Raw genomic sequence first — 16,512 nt, forward strand, 5'->3', positions numbered from 1 at the left:
GCTGTGGTACTTCGTGCTTACAGAAAAAAACAAATAAGTATAAAAACTATAAGACAATATACAAGTATACAAATTGCAAATATACAGAGATATTAGAGCTATAACTATAGCACAATATTACAAAATTACAAAATATACAGTGCAGAGACTAATTAAAGATAGAAGAATGTAGACTATATTCCACTAATATGTACATCAGTGCAGTCAGACAGGTGCATAGACATAGGGTCATCAGCGTTTGTGGAGGGTGGTGGTAACAGTCTTAGGGTAATTGTTCATGAGTCCAACAGCAGAGGGGAAGAAACTGTTCTTATGGCGGGAGGTTCTGGTCCGTATGGACCGTAGCCTCCTGCCTGAGGGGAGAGGGTCAAAAAGTCTGTGCCCAGGGTGAGAGTGGTCGGCTGTGATCCGACCTGCACGCCCCAGTGTCCTGGAGGTGTACAGGTCCTGGAGAGATGGGAGGTTACAGCCAATCACCTTCTCAGCAGAGTGCACAACGCGCTGTAGTCTCTGTTTGTCCCTAGTGGTGGCTCCAGCGTACCACACAGTGATGGAGGAGGTGAGGATGGACTCAATGATGGCAGTATAGAACTGCACCATGGTCCTTGCTGGCAAGTTGAATTTCTTCAACTGCCGCAGGAAGTACATCCTCTGCTGGGCCTTTTTGATGACAGAGGTGATGGTGGGCTCCCACTTGAGGTCCTGGGTGATGGTAGTTCCCAGGAAGCGAGAAGAGTCCACTGTTAAAAGGGAGTTTTTCCTTCGCACTGTCACCAAGTCCTTGCTCATTTTGATGTGTTTTCTCTGTAATTATTGTAAGGTCTTTACCTTACAATATAAAACGCCTTGAGGCGACTGTTTGTTGTGATTTGGTGTTCTATAAATAAAACTGAATCAAATTGAATTAAATACGTACATCTGTGCTGTACATAAGCAGAGATCTATAACTGTAGAGTCCTCAGAAGCTCTAGGGCAGTCTGTTTATGAACCAAATCTGGTTTAAATGTTTCTAGTTCAGCTCATGACCATGAACTGACCGTGCTTCTCTGTGGTCTGTGTGTTTCCTATGCAGCCTCACCACATCCAAATTTGGCTGGGAAGCCTTGTCTGAAGCTCAAAATCTACGTCAAGCCAACCAGTAAGTTGCTTTGCTTTTCATCAATTTCATATTTGGGTATAAATTAGCACCTCTTCTCCCTGACTTGTCTCAAGCTATGAAAACTAACAGCTGCCACAATGAAGGCATTATGAATGCAGAGTGAGGAACATCTGTTTATGGGAACTTAACTATCTGTGCAAAAACTAGCATTAACACATTAACGTCACTGGCTGAAAGTCTTATGTCTCTAACAAATTCAATGATGAAAGCAAATTGTTCTATCAACCATGCACTGGTGCTTTGGCCCTTTGATATTATTTCCAATGTGTTTTTGAGTTGTGTTCATGTATTGACTCATGTTCCTACTCCGTTTGGTTGCTATGATGCCTGAGAGGAGCTTCCATGTTTTAGTGAGGCAGATAAAAAGCCAGCAGTTTGAGCCTTTGTTTGGCAGTTTCTGGAGCCTCAGTTATGGACATCTTATTGTACTTCTTATTGATCCAGGACTTATCTCCCATGATGCCCTTTTATACATCAGTTAACTACCATCCTTCCAAGCTTCCCTGATTCTGGCTTCCAGCCTTCTCCATGGGGGGTTTCCTCTGCATGCGTCCTTGATCTCATACCCAAGTGCTTCTAGAATTCCTGTGGCAGTGGCATACATAAGTTCACTTGTTTCAGTGATACTAATATTACTAATATACTTAGTATACACTAATATGCTAAACCTGTCATTGTAGGTGGCTGGGCATCTTCTAGCTCTCTTCTAGAATAGAGTAGAATAGAATAGAATAGAATGCCTTTATTGTCATTATACAGGTGGTACAATGAGATTGTATATCCTACCAGGGCTGGCTCATTATATCCATACTGCTCATTATTGTTCCCACTCTGCTGTAGCCTCTGGATCTCCAGCTTCAACATTAGCTGTCTTCTATTGATGTTATTACACTGAGTTACCAGGTGCTTCTTGGTCAGTGTGAATTTTGGCTCTCTACTTATCCATAGTTACTTCAAGCATTACATATAACTTCTTTCACTTGGTTGGTGAAGGCAGATGTGAGTGGGAGATTGACAGACAGACCAGTACCCATCTACTGTGGTGAAGAGATATCATAGTGTTAGAGCAAAGCTGTCATTTAAACGGTAGCGCCACTCTGTGGCTACATGAGCGCAGATGCTCATCTCTGGATGAGTGATCTGGAACACTCATTTCGTTGTGTGCCTTGTGTGCACAATGACAATGAGTTGAATCTAACATCTAACATTTGGCTGATCTACATTCCTACCTGTTGCCCACAAATAAAATATAATAAACTGTTTACTCACAGACAATATTAATTAACACTGTTCTGATCTGAACACTTTTTTTCAGATGATTCGGTGTACGAGTCTCCGGAGCCCTTCCTGACAGATGACACCACCGGCGGCTGCAGCCTTGCTCTACCGTCTGTCATGTTGCTCACACTCCTTCTCGTTGTCCTCATCTCTTCCTCATAGCAACTCCTCTTCTTCTGCTTTTCCTCTTTCTGAGTCAGACCTAGCACCTCCCCCCACCACCATCTCTGCTCTGAGGACAACCTGAGGCAGGAAACTAATACAGCTTCTTCTCACTGACGTCTGACCTTTACCTCAACAACACTCAAAAGCTCCACCAATCAGAGGAAGCTTAGGACGTTGGCGGGACTAGCTTGAGGCAACATATCAACTCTGTGTGGAGTTTCTGGGATCATCTCTAGCTCTGTGATGTTTCTGTCAAATAATCATAAAATTGTATTACAGATCCACAAGATCTACACTTTATTGGATTCCATGGTAAAATTTCTCAGTTCTACCCCTGATTCTTGGCACATAATGCCTTGTTTTCAATACTGTGAGGATGATTTATTGTATTTACATTGAAGATCTGCCTCTTGAGTTCCAGAGATTGATTTGATTTATATCCTGTGTAAAACACTAGATATCTTGTCTTGATGCATGCTTAATAGTCAAAGTAAGGAAATCCCAGAAAGTTGATTCCTAATGCAGCATTTTCAACGTTGCATCACTCATTCAAGTGACTTCTTCAGTCTCAGCTGACTGCAGGTTAGAAACCTTATAAACAGTGCAGTTTCGTAACAACCAAAACTAGCACTATTCCTTAACAATGAGCCACAAGCTCAGTATCATGGTTAATATATAAATTGTCATGACTGTTAATCAGTGGCCATAAGTATTATTCACAGAGAGTTAGGGAACGGTTGCAATCACGGCATAGTAAGATAGTGAAAGATGTACTATTAGGCCCTCTCCTCAGTTCAGCGATGGAAGCCAGTGTTCCTTTCTGTCCAGATATTCCCATCCTAGTCTGTCTAGTTTAATAAAACTGTGCCCCCCCCCCCCCCCCCCCCCCCCCCCCCCCCCCCTGTCTGTGGGAAGAATGATACTGTAATGATCATGTCCTTACTGAGCAACGTGTCTTCCTCTCTTTGATGCTTATATTGGATGTTGGGGACTTTGCATTGTTGAGGCAGGCTGAAACTTTCATCCGCAGTTGTTCCATTTCTGCAGCCGCAAAAAAGTGTTGTTTCAGATTGCACATTCTGTGTCTGTAATTGCTTCGCTAAGGGGATTTGTCTCGCTGTGACAGCAAAGTTCAACCCTTTCACAAGCATGTCTTTCTATACTTGAGTGAGTTGTGAGTCTGGCATCTGTCTCTTTGCCAGCTGTTGAGGTCACTGATCATAGCATGTTGATGTTTCTGGCACACAGCAAGTAGCGCAAACTTCTGCTGCCTGGTCTGTGACTTTTCAAACCTTCTGGGTGAGTTCAATCACCTGTTGAAACATTTTCTAGAAACCATGGGGTCCTGAGTTTCACCTATTGTGCATAACTTGGATATGGTGGAGAAGAGAGCTCTGATATCCTATCCTGAAAAACCACTGAGCCATTGGTTCAGATATGTGAATGACACGTGGGTGAAAATCAAATCTTAGGAAGCACCACAATTCACTGATCACATTAACTTGGCAGACAAACACATCAAGATTATCAAGGAGGACATGGAAAAAGTGACATGCTAATGTTTTTAGACTATGAAATTACCATCGGTAATGGGGAACATTTGAAAGTTGACGTATTGTAAACCCATGCATACTGATCAGTATTTAAGGTATAATTCTCATCATCCACTGGAGCACAAATTGGGTGTCATCAGGACAATACAACACAAAGCAGACACAGTAGCCAATGAAGCAGAAGAACATTGTATGAAAGATGCTCTGAGTTCATGTGGTTATCACAGCTGGGCCTAAAGAATGGTCCAAGCTATCCAGAAGAGAAGAGAGACAACCGCTGGGTATACAAAAACCACTGGTGATCCGGTATGTGTCAGCTGTGATGCATTTTTTCAAATCATCACTGTGGATTTCAAACCTCAAAACACACTGTGCCAAAAATTGCTCCACCCTACAGATCAGGTGTCCTGGCACATGCAGATATGATAAGTTTATGTGGTTAAGTGCCAAGAAGATTGCTTTTCCTGATGTATAATTCATGGCAGACGACCACTGGCTAAGCAGATGGCCCAATACAGAAGAGCTATGTTGTAAAGCCAGGACTCAGCAGTTTATTTACACCATGGGCCAGTGGCCACTCTTTCAGTGATGAGGATGTGCACATCCTAAAATAAGGCTGCTTTGTGCAGGGATTCAAGGAGACTATGGCAGAACGACCAGAAAATGGAACGACCATCACTGAACCGAGCAGGGGGCTTAAGAGCATATCGTTCATCATCTTACAGTGTTGTGATTGCAGCCATTCCCAGCTCTGTAAATAGTGCACATGGGCATTGATCAGTGGCAGTGACAGTTTGCATATAACGATCATGAAACTGAGCTCATAGCTCATTGTTAAGTAATGGTGCTAGTTTTGGTCGTCATGCAGCTCTACTGCTTACAAGATTGGGTAAATCTACAGCCAGCTGAGACTAAGAGTCCCTTAGATGATGAGTGACGGAAGGTTTCTTCCACTGAAAATGATGTGTGCAGATTTTGTGGTACTGGATATCTTATGGTACAAGTAGTTTCAAACTAATATGGATTGTTTTGAGGATTTTAGACCAGACACTGGATAGAGATCTTGGCAATACAGATTACCTTGTTTTACAAAAGCTGTGAAACAAAGGCGCAATTATTTACATGAAGACTGCATTTTTGTAATACTTCAATCTTTAGAAAAAAAAAAAATCAATTTCATGGACTTCAAGGACTATACAAGTTACAGACAAGTCCCTTATTTCCACAGCAAACTTTGCCAATAATTTCCTAATAAACAAGCTACTAATTTAGCTGTAAATTACAAGTGAATGTACAATATTGACCCACACAATTACTACTTGTAAAGGAAATCATTGGTTGCAATGCTCTGAAGCATTTGCCTGTTATATTCAATTCAGTTAAGTTTTATTTGTAGTGCCAGTCCATAATTTATAATAGGGTAAGGGAGGGTCAACCTTCTGCCATGATTGGTTGTGTGGTGGAGTGGGGGGTGGACTGCACAGGTATTCACAGGTGTGTATATATATATATATATATATATATACACTTTTTAAAATGATCCATAAAGTCATATTAGTTATGGATAGACCCGAAAGAAAAAGTCACTCTTTACTTCACAGGTCTATAATCTTTAATGTGCAGCAGCTGAAAGTCAGAAAGGATCTCGTTTTAAAAGTTTGTTGATGGATACAATTTATAAACCATGTTTTACTTAACTTATGGTTTTCTCTAAAAATAGGAATATACCAAGTGGGCATTACTGTTAGATGCAAGTTCATTTTTTAAAAAATTGTATTAAAAAAATACAGTTACAATCTAAATGCAATCAAATCAATCCAACTGTTTTTGTAGTTTTTTTCTGCTGTTCCAGGCAGCTGTTGGTTTCTGTACTTGTTGGTACAGAATAGAAATCATTCATCTAACTCAAATTCTGGAATTGTTTATCTTTAAAAATATAATATGTAACACATTAACACAGAAATTAAAATGTCTAAAAATGACCAAATTTTAAGTTTTTTTTTCTTGAACTGAACAACCAGATATTTTCTCACACAGCTGTTTCAATAGTTTTCAGGTTTGGTGAGAAACAGTGCAGGTATTATGTAACATTTCTGCATTAAAATGTCAAAAAATGACTTGACTCAGGGTAGATATTTTGCTGACTTCTAACATAAACAAAGCAAAATCTATAATTTTATTCAGTGTATCACCTGCCTACCTTATGGAATTGAATTCCCTTAACATCAATTCAGTTAAAGTTCAATTTTATTTATATAGCGCCTAATCACAACAAACAATTGACTCGAGGTGCTTTATATTGTAAGGTAAAGACTCTACAGTAGCTATATGTGTTCTCAAATCATTAGTCAACATGACGTCACTAATAGAGCTGATCTCATGTTCAAGCTAACATTACTTACTTATTTCATTATGTAACTAAACATAAGGAGAGTTATATATACACTGCTCAAAAAAAATTAAAGGAACACTTTGACATGTAAGAGTTCAATGGGAAAAAATCATGTTGGATATCTATATTGCTATGGACTGGGTAATGTATTAGGAATACAAGGGTGCCACATTGTTTGATGAAATGAAAATTATCAACCTACAGAGGTTGAATTCAAAGACACCCTGAAAATTAAAGTGAAAAAATGATGCAGCAGGCTGGAACATTTTGCTGAAATTTCATTACAACAACTCAACCTGGTACTCAGTAGTTTGTATGGCCTCTACATGCTCGTATGCATGTCTGATAATGTCAGCGCTCCTAATGAGATGGTATCCTGGGGGATCTCCTCCCAGATCTGGATCAGTGTGTCACTGAGACTGTCTGAGATGCAACCTGGTGGCTTTGGATGGACCAACTCATAATGTCCCAGAGATGTTCTATTGGCATAGTATCAATTCCTTCTCCAGAAACAGCCTGCATACTCTCACCACATGAGGCCAGGCATTGCCATGCACCCAGGACCCACTGCACCACTGTAGGGTCTGACAGTGGGTCCAAGGATTTCATCCTGATACCTGGTGGCAGTCAGGGTGCCGTTGCCTCTCCTGTGGAGGTCTGTGCTTCCCACCGTGGATATGCCTCCCCAGACCATCACTGACCCACCACCAAACCGGTCATGCTGAACGATTTTACAGGCAGCATGACGTTCTCCACAGCTTCTCCAGACCCCCCCATGTCTGTCACATGAGCTCAGGGTGAACCTGTGAACGTCCTCATGTGAGAAAAGCACAGGGCGGCAGTGGTGGACATCTATGGAAAGTACCATCACAGGCCCCACTAGAGGACGTCAAACAGATCACATCAGAAGTCTAACTGACCTGATGCTATACTCTGATTAAAAAATGTTCCTTTAATTTTTTGAGCAGTATCTATATTTCTGAATGCAATTTTGGCCTGAGTCACATCAGATAGCTTTTTATTGGCTATGGCAGTGAAAACTGAACTGTCATTGTCAAAATTTAATGTTGACTGTTTTATATAAATATAAATTGTCTAAGTGGCCTAGAGAATCAATGGCTGCCTGGAAAAGCAGAAAAATGAAACAACTACACTCACAAAGAGGTAGATTATTTAGTCTTTTAGGCTCTGATCTTATATCTTGCAAAATGTTGCACAAGATATTGTACAAATCAATGATTATCCCATAAAAGCCTTAAAAAATATTTTTTCAGCAGTTGGAAGCTCTGAATAGTGAGATCGATGGGAATTAAGGAGTTACGTCTTGCTAAAGTACTCATTTAAACATCTCTGTACTCATTAAAATACTGAGATGATTTAGTGCAGCATCTCAGTATACACACACACACACACACACACACACACACAGAGTTGTGGCCAAAAGTTTATATACACTCATGAGCATGAATGTTATGGTAATTTGGGACATTTAATGATCTCTTTGAACTCGTCTTTTTCCAGGGTGGAATGATCGTACATCCTTAATGACTTAAAAAAACAAAACAAGCATACAGTAAGTTTGAAATTATTTTGGATTTTCTCTAACCTGCACAAGGTCAAAGTATGCATAGAGGGTCAAAAGTACACACACACACCTCGACTAATGTTTGGTTAAATGTGCCCTAGCAAGTTGTACTTCAACCAGATATCTTTGATAGCCTTCAACGAGCTACTGGCATAATTCTGTCGAGATATTTGGCCTTTATTCTTGGCAGAATTTGAAGAGTTCTTTTAAATTAGTTGATTTGGTTGCATATACTGTGTGTATATATATACGCTGAGATGAAATGCTTAAGTAAATTCAGAAAATATGTGGCAAACTAGAGGTACCGAGAGAAGACAAATTCCATTTCCTGTGCAGGTTTAGTCAAACTTCAACCTTCAGCCTGTTTGTCTGTGAAGGTGTGGATCAATGACACTGTTAGAAACTGACTGAATTTATTAGGACAATTATATGCAGGATTTCATCCTCAGTTTTCATTGGTAACATCATCCAGAGTGCATTATAGCACCATTACAGACCCACACACTCAGAAGATCCCAGCAGTGTTCACAGCTGCTCTGCAGCAATTAGCCTCAAACCAGTTAGTGCTGGAAACATACATTTTGTGTCTGAGACTTCACTGATGAGTACAGTGACAGAAATTAGCCACAGTTTCAATCTAGAAGAAATCCATGTGCACCTATGAGACATCATATTACATGTAACACCTTCCTGTCACTGGTACATTGGCTCAGTAAAACAATAATTTTGTTAAAACTCTAAAAGAAAAGAGTATTTGATTCTTATAATCTTGAGGTCACTTGAATCTATGTTTGATATGGTGTGACCTTTAAATCTAAACTTTGTCTATAGCTGCTGGAAGCATAGACACAGTGAGCTAAGCATGGACCGTAGTAAAGACGTTTACATAGCCCATGCTAAAAAATAGAAGCCAGTGTGGAAGTGCCTTGAACCTGCATTCTTTCTAGTGGCTAGCAGGGTGAAACTCCATTAGCTAAGATTAATTGGAAGTTTGTATGACCTCATTAAGCATGCTCCTAATCAGTTTATGCAGTCAGTCACTAACTTTACATTGTTTTTGTGTTCATCAAATAAATCCTCATCCAATTTAGAGTAAAAAAGTAGTTTATGGTTTGTGTCACTACCATATATGCGTGCACCGTGACCTTGGGTTCTCAGTCAGAGCCATTCCCTGCCCTTCAGCTCAATCCTTCATTCAAACATGGCAACTTTGATTACAAAAAAAAAAAAACAAGACAGCAATTACTTAATCAAAATTTGATTTCACGGTGGATACGTCTGCTCTTTATATAAGCTATGGAGCCTCGCAAACTCACAGAACAATCTAACATTGTGTCACAGATCAGCAAAGTAAACTGAGAGCTTTGTAGCTGAAAAGTCAAGCTAATACACAAACACACACACACACACACACACACACACACACACACACACACACACACACACACACACACACACACACACACACACACACAAGCTAACACAACTTCACAGGCTGACATATCTAATAGTAAGTAGACACTTTAGTAAGTGTTGCGCTCTTTTTCTGAATTAACAAGATAATTAGTTCCGAAATTCTAAAATTTTTAATAATGAAATAAAAAAATTCTCTGTAATCAGCCTTTCACTTCTGTAAAGGCTGTTTCAGAAATTTAAGATATCTTGTTAATTCAATGAAAGAAGGCAGATTTTTTTTGGCTAGTGGAAGCATTGAACTTCCAGATCAGAGTCCCAGCTTTTGGTATTTCTCTCTTTACAATGGACTTTAAAGTGGCCGATTTCTGTGTGTCATTATCAGTGTTCAAAAAGAAGATGACAGAACAACCTTTCTATGTCTCTCACCTAACTACAGCCCTGTAGCAGCAAATGTTTCCAGTCAATGGCCTTTTGTTTCTGCCAAAGACTCTTGTTAAATGTTTCTAATGGATCAATCTTTAGGGGCAGGAGGCAGGTGAAGACACAGCAGCTAAGGGTCCTCTCAAATCTGCCTACTTTGATAAAAGGTCGGGGTCAGTTGAAGGGGAGGTGTCTGTTTTCTTTTATTGTTTTCTAAACTGTGATGTTTTGTTGTTAAAACAAAAATGAATGTTCTGCACAAAATACAAATGAAGTAATCAAAAATGGCCTTTTTTCCCCACTGGTGCTGAATTTTTAATGACTGACAAACAGCGACGCAGTGTGGTTTAGATGAAACCTCTTTTTGTTCTCTTCATCGCTCCATTCCATCCCTCTTTCCTGATGGAGTGTGGGAGTGTGTCCTTGGGAGCAGACAAACAGGGACACGTTGGGAAATGCAGTATATCCAATGAACACACTATGACAGACTTCAGACGATAACAAAGCATCTGGACTCCAGATGAGAACTACAGAAACAAGGAGATGTAGATGTTTCTGTGTCTGTATGAATAGAACAAGTTTTTCATTTTATGTTTGTGCCATTTTTCTGTTTCAGAAGAGCATGGGATAAAATTCATGTGAGATGAATTTGTCAGGAGAAGTGATCAGTCTGATGTTGCTGTTTTTCCCCTTTTTTCGTGCATTACATTGTTGTCCTGTGTGTTCTCGTACTGTTGGTAAGCAATGGTTTAGTGGGTTTTTGGCTCCTCATCTTATTATTTGTTGAGTTCAGTCAAGTTTGTAGGATAAGATAATGTGAAAGAGGGGAGGGATGAAATTTCTAGAAAGAAAAGTTCTGATGGGGGTTTGTGAGGGGGAGTGAGCCCTCCCTGTTGTCTCTGGTTTACAGTGTCTGAGAAGAAAATGTTTTTCTATGTTCAAACGTCTGAATATTACATTCACTGAAAGAAAAGAAAAAAAGTTTTTGTATAGTTTTGTATCGACTGCAAATAAAGTCCTGTTGTACAGAATGCATTTATCATGGATTTATCTGATTGCCTTCAGAGTTATTAAAGAGTCAGAGGTCATCAGGCCTTATGACACTGCATGAGCAGAAAGAATACAACTTCAAATACATGTATTTAATTTACTTGGAAGAGAATTTCAGAGAAAATGTTAAGACCTGTATGAGTCTGTTTGATAAATTCAGCACCAATAAATTAAAAAAAAAATCACTGAAGATGTTTCGTTCTTCATTGCTTTATTTTTCCCATTTTATTTAGAAGAAGAGAAAACAATATTACTGTTGTTATGCTTTGTTAAAATACATGTCAAAATAAATCTTTAATTAATTTCTGAAATGAAGTGAAACTGGTTTTAGTTGCACGTCTTATTTGTTGGGCTGGTTCTTATACAGTACATACTTTATACAACATGCCTCATTCACTCAAACACTTTCTGTTTAACAATCACGCTACAATGTGCACATCGAAGGGCAACTTAGGGTTGCCCACAGATACTGGAGCAGCCAGGAATCGAACCACCGACCCAATGGTTGGAAGATGCCCTGATTCAGCTACACACACCCCCAAAATCCGTGAGGAGCCCTTCACATGGTAAAAAGAAAATGCATGTCTATCAGTGGGGGTGTCATGGTGGCGGTGTGGGGGCTCCGTTTTTGCATCTGTGGGCGGGGTGGGGTGGTGTGGATGTTGGGGTCGGTGCGGCTGGGGGATGGATGAGGGTGTATTCGTCTTGCTGGCTGGGCTTCATCGCTCTCCCTTTCCCTTTCCCTGAGCCTTCCCGTTAGGATTCAAGGATTCTTTATTGTCATTTGCACACATTTACATGCAGTGGAACGAAATTTCTGTGCTCAGGTCCCAGTGTTGCCCTTAAAGAAGAATAAATATAAATAGAAAGTAACAATAATATAAAAGAAAAATATTCAATTCAATTCAATTTTATTTATATAGCACTAAATCACAACAAACAGTCGCCTCAAGGCGCTTTATATTGTAAGGGAAAGACCCTACATATACACACATATATATACACATCCATACACATATACATAATTGACTAATATATACAATATACAATAACAGTTTGAGATGTAATAAAGGTAGTGACACTTGGTGCCACAGCAGTGATGATTGTGCAATAACAGCAGCATGAGTGTGTGCAAGGATTGATGGAGGGAAAGCAGTGCAGCTACACGGCCCCATCAACAGTGTTACAACTTCAGGGAAGAAGTTGTTCCTCAGTCTGGTGGTCCTGCTCTTGATGCTCCTCAGCCTCCTGCCTGGGGGGAACAGAAAGTGTGTGTGCTGGGTGTGTGGGGTCCTTCAGGATGCAGGTGGCCTTTTTCCTGCATCTGGCGGTGTAAATATCAGTGGTGGTGGAGAAACTGACTACGTCAGTCCTCTGTGCGGCCTTCACCACCCTCTGCAGAGCTCTCTTCTCTGCCACAGAGCAGCTTCCGTGCCGCACAGTGATGCCGGTGCCCAGGACCCTCTCCACCTGTAGAATCAGGAGAGGACTGAGCTTCCAGGTCCAGCACGCCTCAGCCTCCTGAGGAAGTAGAGGCACTGGTGTGCCTTCCTGACCAGACTCGAAATGTTGTTGCCCCAGGTGAGGCCATTACTTAGGTGAACGCCCAAGTACCTGTACCTGGGGACCACTTCCACCGCAGACCCTCCAGTGTTCAGGGGGGAGGGGGGGGGGGTCTGACTCTTCTGAAGTCCACGATCATCTCCTTTGTTTTTGCCACATAGATGCAGAGATTGTTCTCTATGTGCCAACCCTCCAGGTGTTCCACCTCCTGCCTGTAGTCGGACTCATCGTTGTTAGCGATGCATTTGACCACTGCTGTGTCATCTGCAAACTTCACAATATGACAGCCTGGGTGTTTTGCTGAACAGTGAGCTGTGGGCTCCCCTTTCTGGGTGCCCGTGCTCTGGGGCTGGGTTGTGCTCTCTGGTCTCTGTTGGGTCTTGGTGAGGGCCCCAGGCATTGGTGGAACCCTTCCTGCATGTTTTTGCCCTGGTACACAGGTGTCCACTACTTCTTGGCCTTTGATGTAGGTTGCAGCCACTTGGGGTCTCTGAGCTCTGGCCGCTTGGGTTCTTATCACCATCCTGTGTTGTGATGTTTGGACTCTGGTGACTTTGTTGAGCGTGGGGGTGCCATCAAAATCACCACACTGCCTGGTTTGGTTTCTGCTGGTCTCTTTATCCTTGTTTAGGTGTCTGGATCACTGAGGTGCATTTTGCTGGTGACTTTTTCTAAAAAGTTTTCTCTCTCATAATGAGTCAAGTTCATCACTTTTGATTTGGAAAGATCACATGCACGTCCTCACATCTGCATGTATATATGCACATATATACACACACACAAACACACACTTACACACAAAGGGTGGGGTGGGGTGGGGTGGGGAGGGGGGTGGGGTGGGGGGGTGTGATGTATGAAAAGAATACCAGGTGATCTCCAGGTATCTCAACCTGTAGCTGATTGCACATAGGGTATTTCAATTCCCTACCTGTTCCAGCTACATGACCAGGGTACCTGAAAAAGAAAAAAGAAAATGCATTTATGCATGTGGACATAGTGGAGATAATCTTACATGCAAGAAAATGACCCCACTGGTCACAGGAGAGGTTGCCCTTCCCTGAGCCTGGCCTTGTGCTGCCTGAGGCCTCTTACTGTTAAAAGCAGAGTTGGCAAAAGTACCCATATTCATCATGTAAGTAGAAGTACAGCTACTTCTGTTAAAAAATACTCTGGTTAATTCTGATTCAACTTCTTTACTCAAGCACCTTGAGGCGACTGCTTGTTGTGATTTGGCGCTATATAAATAAAATTGAATGGCACTAAAATGTACTCAGATGTACTCAAATGTACTCAAAGTACGTAAGTAAAAAGTAATAAAAGTAATAAATACCTGCCAGCTTTTTTGGCAAACTAACAAAAACTCTGTAATATTAATTCAATTCAACTGTCACAGTTCTTCTGTGTGGCAGGCAGAGAAGGACCCAGATGCAGGACTTTGGAGATGAGGAATTAACTCCAAATCCAGCTTTAATGCTGACTGTTCACAAGAAAAACAAGATACAAAAACTTCTACAAGGCAAGAACTTAGAGAACACAAGGCAAGGCAACACAGCAATGAGGGACCACATGACAAAGAACTAAGGAAAACTCAGGGCTTAAATCCACACTGGGGTAATTGGGGAAACACACCAGGGAATACAGCTGAAACTAACTGGGGAAAGTGAGACAGAGGAAGCGAAACTGAACGCAATGCACACGAGATGTAAGGTAACAGAATTAAACAGAAAGAAGATACTTTATACAAAGGGAGAATAAACAAGATGTGGAAATCATACAGATGACAGGGAGAGGCTGCAAGCTAAAACACATAATCCAAGACAAAACTACAAAAACATAGAAAATCATAAAAAAGAAAAACTCTGAGGCATGAGGCAAAATATTACAACATAAGGTACAATTTAATATCTGATAACCAAAATTCCAAAGAAGTGGAACACAGGACTATATATACACAGTGGACTGATTACCCAACTACTCAAATACCAGCAGGGAGAGCGGCAAACCACAAGAGAGACATCAGGCAGTAAACCTAGAAAGAGATGCAACAGAAAACTAACCTTCAAAGTAAAACAGGAAATAACTGGAGAAAAGGGAACAACAGGGTGGCGATGCTAACTGATGCCCCCCCCCCCCCCCCCCCCCCCCGCCCCTCATTTCCTAGAATGCACGTCCTCAACTCCTCTCCACTCATCTTAGCCCCTCCCACCAGAGATGCGACCGGAGGAAGAGACAGAGGGAGAGAAGGGTCCAGGCAACAGACGTCTTCGGCTCAGATTTTCATTTTACTGATGTCACTTAAGTGTAATACGGCACAGCTGTAATGTTAAATATTTTGTTATATCCAGCTGTGTTTTGTGATTTCAGATGTAACGGTGCTCATGACATTCTTTATATTTAGGGTCACTTTGAATTAAATTCACAGCACAGTGCAATGTGACAATATGTTACTTATTTTAATCACACACACAGAAAGGGTGAAGGGCAGAAAGTTTGATCATCTTGCACAACTGAAGCTACATTTGAATAACAAAGGACGAGGGTAGGGGCCCTGGTGCCCGGGGTTGCCCGTTTCCTGGCTGGGCCCCTCCGTGCGCTGGAGGGGTCTGTGCCCCCTTGGGCGCGCCACCATGTGGGGTGGGTTGGCTGTGTCGGGGTGTCTGGCTGGCATTCCGGGATTCTGGGTGCCCTCCCCCATGGGGTGGTGGGGCGCTCAGGTGAGGGAGCAGCAGTTGCCCCACACGGGGCCGGTTGGTTCTAACTCAGGACCACTGTGTGTGTGTGTGTGTATGTGTGAGTATGTGTGTGTCTGTGTGTGTGTGTGCGTGTGTGTGCGTGCGTGTGTATGTGTGCGTACGTGCGTGTGTGTGTGTGTGCGATATTTGTTGTCCTTTGTATGCATGTGGGGTGTGTGTTGTGTCCTGTTCGCAGTGGGGGCAGTGGGTGCCGGCCTGGAGTACGGTGGCGTCCTGGGGGTGCGGTCACTTCAGGCCCTGGACCTGCCTTCCCTGGGCTGCGGGGGGGTGTAGGGAACTGGGGTGCCTAGTGAGCCAGTAGCTAGCTGGCTCTCTTCCTCCGGGGGGTAGTCCTCTGCCTCCCGGTCATATTTATCCGGGCCCCTCCCCTCCTCCCACTCAGTTTAACATCACATTATGCACACATAGGTTCTCGGGGGAGGGGGGCTCGTGCTGCAGTGAGTAGGGCCATCACCTCGGCTCTGCTCGCTGTGCTGCGTGATGTCCCACTCCTCCTTTTTTTAATTGCATTATACAGCTCACAACACATCATAGTACATATAGGGCCTTGGGGGGCAGGTGTGTCACACAGTGGTTAGTGGGTGGCACTGCTGAGGTGGCCCCACTTGTCTGTTCACTGCTGCCTGCACCTCAATTTTATTTACATTTTAGACATTGAGGGCCTTGGGGGGACGGTGTGGATGGGCGCTGTTATTCAGTGCTCATATTACATCTGTCCCTCCAATTTTAAAAGCACTGTAGTTTTCACACAGCCATACACATTCTTCTCAGTACATACACTCACATCACCCCCCCAACACGCTGAGTGGGAGGAGGGGGCGGGCGGGCCTTCTCACACCCCAGTTCCATGCACCCCGCCTGGGATGGGGACTGGCTCATTGTTCGGGGCTGGGTTGGCTGCTTCCCTGGGTTGCCGCTGGCTTGGTGCTGGTACCCGCTCTCCCACATTAGGTGTCCATGTATGTTACATGTGCGTATGCATGAGTGTGTGACTGGTGCATGCGAATGTGCGTGCGTGTGTATGTGCGTGTGTGTACATGAGGGAACGACTGGTACGTGTGTGTGTGTGTATGTGCGTGTGAGTGTGAGTGTGTATACATGAGTGTGTGACTGGTGCATGCGAATGTGCGTGCGTGTGTATGTGCGTGTGTGTACATGAGGGAATGACTGGTACGTGT

The 16,512-nt window shown here is 42.4% G+C and overlaps 1 protein-coding gene across 1 annotated transcript in view; it reads left to right on the forward strand.

Moving 5' to 3' along the window:
• The window catches only part of LOC115779194 (ephrin-A2-like), a 130,721-nt gene extending 127,541 nt beyond the window's left edge, over nt 1-3,180 (forward strand). The window contains 2 exon segments of the mRNA XM_030727715.1: nt 1,073-1,138; nt 2,475-3,180. Of these exon segments, the coding sequence (XP_030583575.1) occupies nt 1,073-1,138; nt 2,475-2,599 (191 nt within the window). The 3' untranslated portion in view covers nt 2,600-3,180.
• Nucleotides 3,181-16,512: the final 13,332 nt, after the last annotated feature.

This window comes from Archocentrus centrarchus, chromosome 4 (assembly GCF_007364275.1).
Source record: "Archocentrus centrarchus isolate MPI-CPG fArcCen1 chromosome 4, fArcCen1, whole genome shotgun sequence".
Classification (NCBI taxonomy): domain Eukaryota; kingdom Metazoa; phylum Chordata; class Actinopteri; order Cichliformes; family Cichlidae; genus Archocentrus; species Archocentrus centrarchus.